This window comes from Chiloscyllium punctatum, chromosome 29, assembly GCF_047496795.1.
Source record: "Chiloscyllium punctatum isolate Juve2018m chromosome 29, sChiPun1.3, whole genome shotgun sequence".
NCBI classification, from domain to species: Eukaryota; Metazoa; Chordata; class Chondrichthyes; order Orectolobiformes; family Hemiscylliidae; genus Chiloscyllium; species Chiloscyllium punctatum.
In genome coordinates, this window is record NC_092767.1 from 62,490,111 (window position 1) to 62,504,105 (window position 13,995).

Below are 13,995 nucleotides of genomic sequence, written 5' to 3' on the forward strand. Positions count from 1 at the left end.
CCTCATTCCAAATACAAGCAAGGAGTTCTTCCCAGTCAATATTTATGCCTCAACCAATAGTTTATCTGATCCCCATCATATTGCTATTCGGAGGATTGCACCGTGCAGAAAGTGGCTAACTCATTTCTTGTCCATCACAATTGGTGTATTCATTGGGTGTAAAATACTTTGGGGTATGGTGGGAGCTTGAAAGGTACCACCTTATTGTTAGCTTTCCCGCTGATGACAACCAAAGGAGTAAAAGCCCTTCAGCAGTGTGAAGTTCCAGCTTTACAGCATAGGGAGATTACACAAGGATAAAAGCTTCACTGTTCTGGAGCTAGCTTAATCATTGGTGCTTACAATGGGCAGCCTACTCTTATAGAACCGTGGTTACTCTCCTGACAGAATTTTACAAGGTCTTAGGACGTAATCAATTGAATCCCGGTGTGGTCAATCTCATCCATCAATTTCTACTTTCGATTTGCATCTAACCCTGCCTCTTATTGGTACAACTCTACAGTGCCTAATGAGATATCACATGCTTTAACCAAGAGCTGAAGAATATTGCCAACCTGTTTGATCACAAGGAACGTCAATAGGTCTAATTCTAACCTGACACAAGCCGTGTCTCCATTTCTAGCTCATAAACACTGATCAGGAGTGGAACTCAGAGCCAGTGCATTGATTCCTCTCTCCTCAATCTACTCCAATTAATCCAACAATGCATCTCTCCCAATGATACCCAGGTTGCAGTCAAACAAACTGGATATGGAAAGTCATCACTGTTTGCACTACCCCAAAGGGGAACTGGCCAATGAGCTATTAGGAGAGCTAAAGCTACTTTCTCAGTGCCAGCCATTCTCCTACGTAACGGAGCTACCCACTGACAGAGAATGTTCAGGGTGAGGTTACCTGCATGTCCTGCTAATTGTACCCATGGATAGCGCTTCTTGAAGGAAACAACAAATGGGGACCAGTGCACCATAGTCTTCAGCTTTTTCCACGACTTATTCTGCAAAGGAAAACACCAATTAAACAAAAATAGAATTACAAGATCTGGAGTGACCCTCTCCCACACTACCTCATCCCAAGGTCACTAAGACCCACCCACTTCCCAGTTCCCCCACCACCCGAAAACCTTGTACACCTGAACCGCCTCAGAAATCACTAACAATATCTCCCCCTGCAAAAACTATTGATGTCCCTGTCCCACCCTGAAAGCCATCAGCATCCCCATCATACACACAAACACTTCCCCCACGCAACTCGTCTTTATTTTTTAATTCATTCATGGGATGTGGGGATTGCTGGCTATGCCAAAATTTATTGCCCACCCCTAGTTTCCTTTGAGGTGGTGATGAGCTGCCTTCTTGAACCACTGCAGTCCATTTGGTGTTGGTACCCCTCACAAACCTGTTCGAGATAGGGTTCCAATGGGTGAACTCAAATTAACGATAACAACTTGATCTTATTCAATGGTACCCGAGTGTTTATGACAAGAGTGAAACAGAATCTAACACAGGGCTAGAGAGACAGAGATAAGGACAAATGGCCATTGCTTGCCTAAATAAGTTGGATTGAAAGAACACTTTAATGGAAGACAGTGCTGGGGAGATTTAGCAATAGATACATCGAGCGTTGGTTGAGGCATCTGAAAGTTATTCCACCAGTTCAACTTATCACTTCAGCCCTGAGTAATTAGTCTACTCTGCATCAAGTGAGTGACCACACAGATAGTGCTCAACGCTGGAGCAAAGAAAATCTGGGTACGCAAAAGGCCAGAATTGGCAGAGCACTTTGATCTTAGAGAGTTAAATGGGGTTGCAGGAGGTTTATTTATGTATAGGTGCAAGTGAGGAATGCTGATGTTGGAGATCAAAGTCAAGAATGTGGTGCTGGAAAAACACAGCAGGTCAGGCAGCTTCCGAGGAGCAGGAGAATCAACATTTCGGGCATAAGCCATACATCAAGATTTACTGATGTATGTGTATTAGGGGGAAAAAAAGTGTACATCAGGCATTGAATCATATAAAAACAAGATGAGACTTAAAGCCTTTGTAAGAAACCTTTACTATTAACAAATCAATCTGACATAATTGTCAGTGACAGGCAGTCCTATATGCATTTATGGACACTGCTGAAGTTAATGCTCCTCAATCTTCCGCAAACTTCAACACTTTCTTGGCACATTCCCCTATCTTATAAACAAGGGCTACGCAAATAGCAGGGAAGCCATGAGTGTTTATAATGAATGCTTATAGCCTGTGAACATTTGTTTTGAAGACATCTGCAATCAATGTCACAGCTAAAAATTGTGCATTCCCTTGTGTTCTGAACTCATTTAAACCTTTCCAGCATTGTCTAAGCTCAAAGGTAAACACAGCTTCTTACTCAAGCTGCAGCTTCACTATTGGAAAGCCAAACACATGCAGCAATTCTCAAGAGGGTCCCCCTTGTCCTCACTTTCCACCCCACTAGTCTACGCATCCAATATATCACCCTTAAACACATCTGCCAATTCCAACTAGACCCCACCAAGAACATTTCCCCTCCCCACGCTTCTCTGCCTTCCGCAAGGACCATTCCATTCGCCATTCCTTCGTTCGCATGACTCTCCCCACTGGTACCTTCCCCTACAACTGTAAGAGATGTAAAACCTGCTGGCACACCAACCCCTTCCCGCTCCCCCATTTCCACCCAGGACCCCAGGTGAGACAGAAGTTCACCTGCCTCTCCTCCAACCTAGTTTAGTGTATCCCGTGCTGCTGATTTGGTCTTCTCTACATAGGGGAGACCGAACGTTAACTAAGGGCACGTTTCCCCAGCAGCTCAGCTGGGCCCATAAGGGCCAGCCTGACCTCCTGGTCGCTACCCATTCCCCTTCCCACACCTCTCTTCAACATGTCCATCCTTGGTCTCCTCCATTGCCACAATGAATCAGACAGCAAATTTGAAGAACACCACCCCATCTTCCACCTGGACAGGCTACAGCCCAGGACTCAACATGAAGTTCTCCAATTTCAAATAACCTTCCCACCCATCCCCCGACTCCCTTTCCAATCCTGTCTCCTCCCTTCCATCCCACCAACTAACCAGATTCGTTCTTCCTTGCGACCAACCAGGTCATACCCACCACCTGTATTGACCTATCACTACCCCACCATAACCCTTTCCCCTTCACCGCCCCCCCAACCCCAAGCTCCATTCCTGAAGATGATTCATAGCCAAAACATCGACTTCTCCCAACTCCTGATGCTGCCTGCTTGTCTACTTTGGATTCCAGCATCTGCAGTTTTTTTTGTCACTAATGCATCTCATCTCAGAATGACTTCACACAGAGGTCTGGATATGATGCTGTGCATTCCCATGAATCTGACTTCAGCCAACTCATTCCCCTTTGTGCGAGTGTCCAAAACAATACACACACAACTTCCCCCACCCAATGTGGGCAGCCCTCAACATGTGGGCGGCACGGTGGCACAGTGGTTAGCACTGCTGCCTCACAGCGCCAGAGATCCGGGTTCAATTCCCGCCTCAGGCGACTGACTGTGTGGAGTTTGCACATTCTCCCCGTGTCTGCGTGGGTTTCCTCCGGGTGCTCCGGTTTCCTCCCACACTCCAAAGATGTGCAGGTCAGGTGAATTGGCCATGCTAAATTGCCCGTAGTGTTAGGTAAGAGGTAGATGTAGGGGTATGGGTGGGTTGCGCTTCGGCGGGGCGGTGTGGACTTGTTGGGCCGAAGGGCCTGTTTCCACACTGTAAGTAATCTAATCTAATCTAATATACATGCTCTCACAGCCTCACGAGGTGGCTACCACATAGTGCAGAATGAGGGTGTTACTGTTGTGGTGCGATCTTACTTAGAAATGTGCATTTATTCTGCACTAAATTATATTGAACTGTGCAATCGACTAATATTTGTGTTCCATCATTTAGTTCCTCCAATATTAGTTAACCATAATTTTGTACCAACTGCAAATATTGATAATCTCTTCACACTGGAGTCCAGATTATTTAAATAAAGTTGAAAGAGTTCAATATTAATCCATGTCAGAATACTGACCAGGAAATTTCAACCTTTCAGTCACCACAAATGAATGTCCTTTAAGCAGTTCCTATTCCTGCTACTTGGTGCCTTAACCTCCATCCATGAACACTCTACTCCTCTCCCCACTGTCTACCCCGGACTACTGTGCTGCATTCCACCCAGTAACTGACAAGTCCAGAATCCACAAAGTCATTCCCTCAAAGCTGCTTTGTTAAAATGTGACTGCATCCCTATTGGCTTACATGCATGAGCCAATGTTTTGTTGAACATGTGACCCCAGTTTGCAGTCTTACCCCTTCTGATTGTGCAGTGATCCTGGAGGCACATGTGTGGGCATTGGAGTTCAGAGTCAGCTCAGCTGGAACATCAAGTGAACAAACTATCTTTTGACATGGAATGATCAGAGGTTGTCTTTTCAGCTGCCTGGGCCCCAAACACTGGAATTCCCTTCTTAAACAGCCACCTCTCCACCTTTCAGACACTCAAACCTCTTTCATCAACCAAAACCTTGGGTTGCCTCTCCTAATACTTGACATACCTTGGTGTCAAATCTTCTTTGTTAACACCCTTGTGAACTGTTGCTGGGATGTGTTTTGGTATAATGAAGTTGTTGTGTTCTTTTAAGTTGGATGAGATACTGAGGATCTCTCTGATAACGGAATCCGATGGTTTACTCAGTTCAATTAACAACCCACTCTCTAACTCCACAGGTTCCGTGACCAACCAGCCACAAAGGGCAGCCCTGTTAGTTCGTCCACAGGAGTTTGCCTGAATAGGTCAGCCTGTTTCACAAGCAACTGAGACATGCAGTACTTGCACATATCGGGGTTCCCCGACATTCGAACACTTATGAATGTGATCTTGTGAACTGCTCTGTATTTTAACAAAGTCAGGTCTACAGGATCTGGCTGGGTGCCAACTGTCATGACGTCCTTAGCTGCTAGCGCTCAGGATATTGCTTGTTTCATTGTGTGAACAGCCCTCAGATTGCAGATCTACTGCTGATATTGTGCAGTAGATAAGGAATGTTTCATCCACGTGAGCTCAGGCCTTAAGGAGCCACAACTATTCCTTTGTTGAGAAGACAAGCAATGAACTGGAACATGTTGACAACATAGCATTCCTTTGTTGGGTGGTATGGTGCTTTGCTTGCACCTCAGGCAGCAGTCTTCTTCCTGCGACACTCTGCCATTTACATACTGTACAAAAAGTTAGTATTGAGACTGAGGAAGGTTTTGCTCCCTTGGTACCCCAAGAAAGGTATGTTAGTAACTGTGCTACTAGACCATCTCAACAAAACTGCATTTAAATAACACCTTTAACATACCAAAATGTTCACACACAAGCATCATCAACATTCAAACTCACAAGGCCTCTTAGGGCATCTAAAGTCCATCTAAAAGGCATGTTTTAATGACTATCTTAAAGAAGGAAAGAGTGGCAAGATAAATTAGGAAGGAAACTTTCAGACCTTAAAGCCTTGGCAGGCAAAGGCACACTCACTGCAGTGGAGTTGCAATTGGGAATGTTCAAGACCACAATCAAAGGAGCGCAAATGTCACAACGTTTCAGGGTTAGAGGAGATTAGTGAAAAAGAGGCGAGGCTAGTGATTCCTCTTATCTTTCTGGTAGCATGGGCCTCCAAGATCTGTGCATGGTAGCGACTTCTGGTGACAAAATTGGCATACCAATCAATCATCACACGTAGAACCTTGAAGTGGTTGCACATGTATGCAACTTCGAGGGAAGGTTGGGTGAGACCAGGATATGAATTGTAAAAGAGACATCAATTGATCACCGAGGAACCACCATAGGTCAACGAAGGCAAGTGTGAAAGAGCCAGTGAGAGTAGATGGAGAGCAAAGGACACCGAGGAAAAGAGGGAACAAGGTATGCAGGTGGAAAACAAAATAAAAGGAGTGAAGGAAGGAGAAGCGACAGCAGGTAAGGAGGATCATCTAGAATTGCTAGTCATCATCACTATCCCGTTCCCTGTTCTAACTAAGTGAACCTCATGCGGAGCAGCAGAAAACAAACCTGAAAACATAGGAATGGTAACAAAATCAGGTGGAAATGGTGTGATAGGTGGTTTGGGTTAGACACACACAGGAGTTTACTGGAAGGTAGGGAGGGGTGTGTATGTGTGTGTGTTTTTTTTTGGGTGGCACAGGATTTGGATTGGATATATTTGCATGACAATAGCCACAATCCACACAAATACAGATTAGCCAGTGGAACTAACTTTCATATTTAATCAATAGGGGTTTTGCTTGCAGAATGTGATGCAAGAAATGCAAAGTCAGAAAAAACACCCACAGCCTACTCTCAAACCAACAAATTTATACAGTTCAGCCAGCCAGGATAAGGGGCAATACAGGACATGTGAGGACAGGGATGGGGGCAGCAAGGCACTTTATGCCCCATCTGACAGATCCGGACTGTCTCACTCCATTATCATGCTGCCCTGCCCAAGCAGAGTGCTGTCAGCTCTCTGCAACTCGCCTGCAACCGAAGTGATGACACATCTTTTCCATTACAGCCTATTTGTGGTTTCTGCGGATCTCTCAAGTCTTTTTTTTGTGTAACACAATAACATAAGCACAAGTTGCAGCAAATCTGGCAGAAACCACATCCACATGGATGCCTTTAATTTAAATCTACACAGCTGTGAACTGACATATGGATTTAACAAGGCCTTCAGGGTCTGCTGGATTGATAAAATTCCATTTGCAGCCAGGTCAATGAGTTCACATATCAACACTAAGACGTGTTGGTCAAGCTACTTACTGACAATTTTAAACCAGGAATTTTCAAAGAAACAGGAAAGTCTTCTTGAAACAAGGTGGCGTTTGTATAAACAAAATGTATTTATACAGTATCTTTAAGATCATAAAACATCCTAGGGCTTATGGGGGAGGATGATGACAGAGGCAGTATCTAAAGACAAGGACACATTCAATGCTGCATGATAAACAGGCTGAACAAAAAAGCAAAGCTTTCAAGACACTGAGCAGATCGTTTGCCTTTCCCTAACCAGTTCTGCAATATGTGTCAACTGATACCCCACATAAAAATGGCTAAAACAAACACATTCGGTGCAAAATATTCTTATAAACCCTGCCCCCCAGCATCCAACAAATTAGTAGAGCAGGCAGATCCCTTGCCCTTACATTCATCAACCAAATCTCGCAAATACTACACCAATCTGATGCAAGTAAGAGATCAGAATTCAACAGACTGACCACTTGAGAAAACTTTGGAGACCCCCTGCACTAATCACACAACTCCTCAAGGAGACCATACGATTCATTGTTGCCTTGAAACTCCAGCACAAGCTGTGATCTAATTAATCTCCCAGCTTCACTCGTTCCCATTCTTATTCCAATTTAAAAGTGAATTTACCTTCAGGCATATCATTCCAGATCATCACAGCCTCATCATGTAAAACCCTCTAGCTCTTTTGTGAACACATTAAATGTGTCTTTCTGGTTAACGACTCTGTTTCCAGTCGAAGCTGTTTCTTCTTAATTACATTATCAAAACTAAGCAACATGGATTGCAATCAGGAACTGGTCATTAGCAGGCTGGACCCAGAGGTGAACGACAACAAAAACATGAAAATAAAATTCAAGCTGTTATTCAAGAATGGAATTCAGTTCTCCTTACCACTGACTGTTTCCACAGAGTTATATTCTCAATGTCCATTAACACAGCATGCTTCTTTAGTATCAAAAACACTGCTTGGGCAGGTCTCCCAAGTGCCACTCGCATTAAACAGAGCCTCAGCAGCACCAGACATGCTCCAGGAATAAATACTTCAACATTCCCCTTCGGCCAATTCAACCTAATAGATGCTCTCAGTCATAACACAAAATGGACAGGATGAAACATTTACCAGTTTCACTAGCCACAATGCAAGGCTCTCTCAGCTGCCCAAGAGAACACTTCGTATTCCTCCTCTAGACGACAGTCTAATTAAAAACCATTTCATCAGTGAAGCCCCACTACTTACCGCGACTTGACAAGATTTCAGAATAAAGTGATTTCAACAATTTTTTAAGCGATCACAAATCCTTGAAGATTTTTCCGCAGTAGCCAAGGGTTTCAATAGACACTGTACAGAGAAGGCAAGCCCAGTGAGAAATAGAGAGGGAGTTAAAAAGTCATCAACCCAGATCAAAATCACCAAGGGCCAAAATCAAAGAATGTGCCGAGACAGCTGCTGCACAAGGTATGTCTCCACAGTTAATGCTGCAGCTTCCTGGTTTTATCCCATGTCTCAGGGAACGTCAATGAGACACTCCCCCTCAGTACATGTGGGAAAGCAGACTGACGGTTGCAGCGACTCATGACTGGGAAATGATGTCAGAAAGCGACCTTGGCTCAGCATGTTTGTTTTCACTCGCACTTCACACTTGGACAGGATTAGGCCACAAGAGTTTCAGTTGATCCAGTCAGAGTTTCTGCTGTACTATCAGCCTGAGCTGCCTCTGCCACTCAAATGAGAGAGAGAGAGAGAGAGAGAGATTTTTTTTCTCCTCTGCAAAGAGAACTACACACTTCCAGTTTCTGTGGAATGACTATGACTTGGCAACTCATGAAGCTTTGAGATGATTACTCAAAAAAACAATGACAATAAGATTTGATCATTCTGCCCCTCTAAATGAACAGTCAACTTCCTTACACAGAGGATTTGCACTATGTTACTGGACCATTGCCTAAGATGAAGATTGGTACTGTGCAGAATAATAAAATTACAACTAAAGCTTCTCTTCGTTCAGAACTTGTACAATCACTTTTTTTGTAAAGTGCTCAATTCAAATCACAGAGCTGATAACTGCTTAATGCCTAGGCAAGTTTCTAATCCAGATCCTAATTAATCAGCTCAGACATTTTTTATGTTACTACAATGAGTTCATCGATTCCCAGAAACAATTTTCTCAGCACTGCCGCAAAGACACTGGGCAGACAAATATTGATATGGAGCCTTTCACAATGTTAGGCAGCCCACAGCTCTTTACAACCAATTAAGCACTTCTTGAATTGCAATGTGTGTTGTAATCTTGGAAATATGGCAACCAATCTGCACATAGAAAGATCCTACAAATAGAATGTGGTAAAGATCAAAATCGATCGTTTTAGTGACTGTGGCCAAGAGCCAAACAGCCAGGAGACATTGTCCACTAAATACTTCCACTAAATTTACTTCAGAACATTGAACAAAGTTGTCAATGTGATGTATTCCACCTCTAGGCCCTATAATGACTACAGTTATGGTACAGAGACCAGCATTCAGAGAAATGAAAAACCAAGCATAACATGATACACGAATGACTACATACTCTATCTGTGTGCATACAACACCAAAACTGCAGTCACAAGGAGTCTGAGGGACAAATGATATGTGAGCTTTCACGAATTGTTACGGTGACAGTGGGTAAGCAGCTTCATATCCTAACTAAAAAGGCAAGTTCAGAAGAAGCTATGTGGATAAAGAAACAGTGTTCATTTGAAGGCTGCCTTAATTGATAAGCACAGCATTGCTGAATGGCCTGGCAGCTGCCCAAGAACATACAGGCACAGTCCCAGAGATAGATAAACTCAATTGAAAAGGTTCAACTGAAGAGTGTTTGGGGCAGTATGCAGCATAGGTTGAAACAAAAAGCAAGGTTAATCTTCGCACTGACTAAAACCAGAAGAAGAGTTGAACCCAGGAACTCTAGGTCTGGGTTCTCAGGGATTGAGGCAGTGCTTGCAATACCAAGCCATGAGGAAAACCTTAAGACTAGCTTGTTTGTGTGATCTTTAAACTAGACACTCTGGGGAAGGTTGCTCTAGATCTGAAAATAACTATTATAACTCCTTTATTCATAGGGGTAAGAAGGCAGAAAGCAGGAAACTGCAGGCCAGTTAGCTCATATGGAAAATGTTAGAAGTTATTTTAAAGATGTTATAACAGGGTATTTGGTTAAGTTCAAGGTAATCAGGCACAGTCACCATGGTTTTGTTAAAGGGAACTCTTGTTTAGCTAATTTATTGGAGTTATTTGAACTAACTTGTGTTGTAGATAAAGGGGAACCATGGATGCTTTGTATTTAGATTTTCAGAAGGCATTTGATAAGATACCTCAAAAGGTTATTGGAGAAAATAAATGCTTATAATGAATAAGAAAAACATATTGGCATGGATCAAAGACTGGCTGGCTGCCAAGAAGCAGAGAGTAGGAACAAATATATCTTTTTCAGACTGGCAAGTTGTCAGAATGGTGTGCCACTGGGCTGGGGCCTCAACTCATTACAATTTATATCAATGGCTTTGATGATAAGATCAAAGGTATAGCAGCTAAATTTGCTAATGACACAAAGATAGGTAAGGAAAGCGAGTTGTGAAAAAGACAAGGAGTCTACAAAGGGATATAAATAGGTTAGGTGAGTGGACAAAGATTTGGCCAAAGAAATACAATGTGGGAAAATGTAAAACTATCTATTTTGGTGGAAAGATAGATGATGGGAGATGCAGAGCTCTGAGATACAGAGAGATCTGGGTGTCCTGGTGCATGAATCACAGAAAGTTAACATGTAGGTACAGCAAGTAATTAGGAAAGCTTATAGAATGTTCTAGTTTATTGCAAAGGGAACTGAATGCAGGAGTAAGAAAGTTTGTTTCGGCTATACAGGCATGGATGAGATTACATCTGTGATTAGTACTGATCATCCTATTTATAGAAATATATTAGTGAGTCAGAAGCAGTTCAGAATATCTGGAAGCAGCAGATAGCCTGACTAGCCTTTCCTCATAAGGCAATGTCCTCTACAGTGGCTACTTCTAGTATTTGTTCATGTTTCAGGCTCCTAATTCACCTCATTTGACCCAGTTATCCAATAACAAAACTTCCTTACTTAGTGTGCTGAACTTGTTTTAAAAGAGAACATGACACCAATGCACAGGGGTTACATTGTGGTACGGTCACTGGATATGTCATTCCACCATTTTAAGAGTCCCAGGCTAATGCCCTTAGGACACAGGTTTAAATCCCACCATAATAGCTGGTGGAATTGAAGTTCATATTCAAATAATTCAAAATCTAGAACTGAAAGCTAGCCTCATCGATGGTGAATATGGAACCACCACAGCACAAGATTCTGTTAGACTCACTACAGGCAGGAAAGAAATCTGCTGCTTTATCTAAAGTGACCTCCATGTGACTCTAGAGTCTCACCTACCCTCAGATTTACCTAAGCAAGCAGTCATACCAAACCACTGCAGGAAAATTGCCAAACAGACAGCAGTGGTTTGAGAACGCAGACCAGCACTATTTTCACACAGGCAATTGGGGACAGGCAATAAATGTTGGCCAGTGATATCCACATTCCATCAGGGAGCTTTAAAATTCCCAACCCTTGATTACTGGAGTCTATACAAGAGAAAGCGTGGCATCAGTATGAGACATACTGCTTCCTGTCATTATGCCACAATGAGTCTGGATTAACACAATTACAATAGCTTTTCTAATAGCTTCCAAGATCCGGGGCTGCAGAACTTATGAGTCAGAGTCAGTCATGGAGTCATACAGTGTGGAAACAGAACCTTCAGCCAAACTTGTCCATGCCAAACACGTTTCCTAAACTGAACTAGTTCATTTGCTCACAGTTGGCCCATATCTCTCAAAACCTTTCCTATCCATACACCTGTCCAAATCTCTTTTATAAGCTGCAACTGTACTCACCTCTACCAGTTCCTCTGGCAACTCATTCCACATACGCACCAACCTCTGTGGAAAAAGTTGCCACGCAGGTCCCTTATAAATCTTTCCCCTCTCACTTTAAACTTATGCCCTTTAGCTTTGAACTCCCCTACCCTAGGAAAAAGACCTTGGCTATTCACCTTATCTATGCTCATGATTTTATAAACCTCAGTAAAGTCACCCCACAGTCTCCTATGCTCTAAGAGGAAAAAACCTAAGCCTATCCAGCTTCTCCTTATAACTCAAACTCTTCAGTCTCAGTAATAATGTTGGAAAACCTTCTTGCATCTTTTACAGTTTAATAACCTCCTTCCTATAGCAGAGAGACCAAAGCTGCACACAGAACTCCAGGTGCAGCCTTACTGATGTCTTGTATAGCCACAACGTGATGTCCCAACTCCTGTACTCAATGTGGATTGAGGTTAGAGTGATCAGAACAGTCAAGTAGACTGGGTGACAGGGAAGCTGAAAACAGGCAAAGTAAACTCAAAAATAGTAAAAGCAATTAAATAATCATTGCAATAGCATCTGGGCAATTTCAATTGAAGTCATCTTATCCTTACAACCTTTCTAAAACGGCACAAAAGATCTCAAGCACAAGTCATGTATTCTGTTATTCAATGAAAGGAAAAATAAGCAGCAAAGAGAACAAAAGGAATCTAAAGCCAACAGAACTTTTTTTGTTTTACAAATTCCAAGCAGTCTTGGAGAAGGGGAGAAAGATGACAACCTCTCCCTCAGTATCAGCAAAGCGAAGGAGTTGGTTATCAACTTCAGGAAGTGGAGTTGAGGACATCCCCGTTTGTATCAATGGTGCTGAGGTGGTCGACAGCTTCAAGATTCTCGGAGTAAATATCACCAACAACCTGTCCTGGTCCATCCATGCTAACACTACAATGAAGAAAGCCTCTACCAGTGCCTCTACTTCTTTAGAAGGCCAAGGAAATTTGGCATGTCCACAAGGACTCTTACCAATTTTTAGAGATGCACCATAGAAAGCATCCTATCCCAACGCATCACAGCTTGGAATGGCAACGGCTCTGACCAAGACTAAGAATTTACAGAGAGACACAAGGGGCAACTTTTTCACGCAGAGGGTGGTATGCGTATGGAATGAGCTGCCAGAGCAAGTGGTGGAGGCTGGTACAATTATGACATTTAAGAGGCATTTGGATGGGTATACGAATAGGAAGGGTTTGGAGGGATATGTGCTGGGTGCTGGCAGGTGGGACTAGATTGGGTTGGGATATCTGGTCCGCATGGACGAGTTGGACCGAAGGGTCTGTTTCCATTGCTGTACATCTCTGACTAAGTGAATGCAATCCAGTCTGTCATGAAAACCAGCCTTCCTTCCATTGACTCAGTCTATTCTTGTCATTGTGCCTCAGGAAGAGAGAAAAGAAAACTGCAGATGCTGGTAGACAAGCAGGAGGCTGGAAGAATACAGAAGCCAGGCAGCATTAGGAGGTGGAGAAGTTAACATTTCAGGTGTAACCCTTCTTGAGGTCTTGGGGAAGGTGTGAGAAGAGCCGCAGATAAAGGGGTTGGGGGGGGGGGGGGGGGGGGGGGGGGGGTTGGCGGGTGGTGAGGAAGAGAAAGATGAACAGGTAGAGGGTACGAATTGATAGGTCGATGGGAGGAATGAATCCAGTTGGTGGCTGGAAGGAAGGGTCGATCAGAGGAATGGAAGGGAGGGGATGGGGCTGGGAAGGGAGGTTATTTGAAATTGGAAAACTCAAATGTTGAGTAAAGCAACCAACATAATCAAAGACCTCTTCCAATCAGATTAGATCCTTTTTCATCCTCTTCCACCAGAACTATACAAAAGTTGGAAAACACAGACAAATTTAAGAACAGCTTCATCCCTGCTGTTACTTATGAACAGACCTCTCACATATTAGAGTTAATCTTTCTCTGCACCCTTTCTGTAGCTGTAACACTATATTCTGCCTTGTGTTCTATTACCCTGATCTGATGTATGATATGATTTGCCTGGATTCCATGGGGAAAAATACTTTTTGCTATATCTGGGTACATGTGACAATAATAAAATCATATCAAATTGATTTTATCACTCAAAACTTAGCGCCCTCAAGTTGAACGAGCTAAGTTTCAGAATGGAGTTTGGAATGTCCCAGTTCCATGGTAAGCACATATTGTCAGGTTTCTGATTTTTTTTTAAAACTGAAATTGCCATACAAAAAGTTCCAAAGTCCAAACA

The 13,995-nt window shown here is 43.1% G+C and overlaps 1 protein-coding gene across 1 annotated transcript in view; it reads right to left on the reverse strand.

Annotated features, from left to right (window-relative positions):
- The window catches only part of LOC140454680 (inositol-trisphosphate 3-kinase C-like), a 77,352-nt gene that overhangs the window by 13,393 nt on the left and 49,964 nt on the right, over nt 1-13,995 (reverse strand). Inside the window, exon 2 of the mRNA XM_072549609.1 lies at nt 895-994. Coding sequence (XP_072405710.1) covers nt 895-994 — 100 coding nt within the window. The remainder of the gene's footprint in view (nt 1-894; nt 995-13,995) is intronic.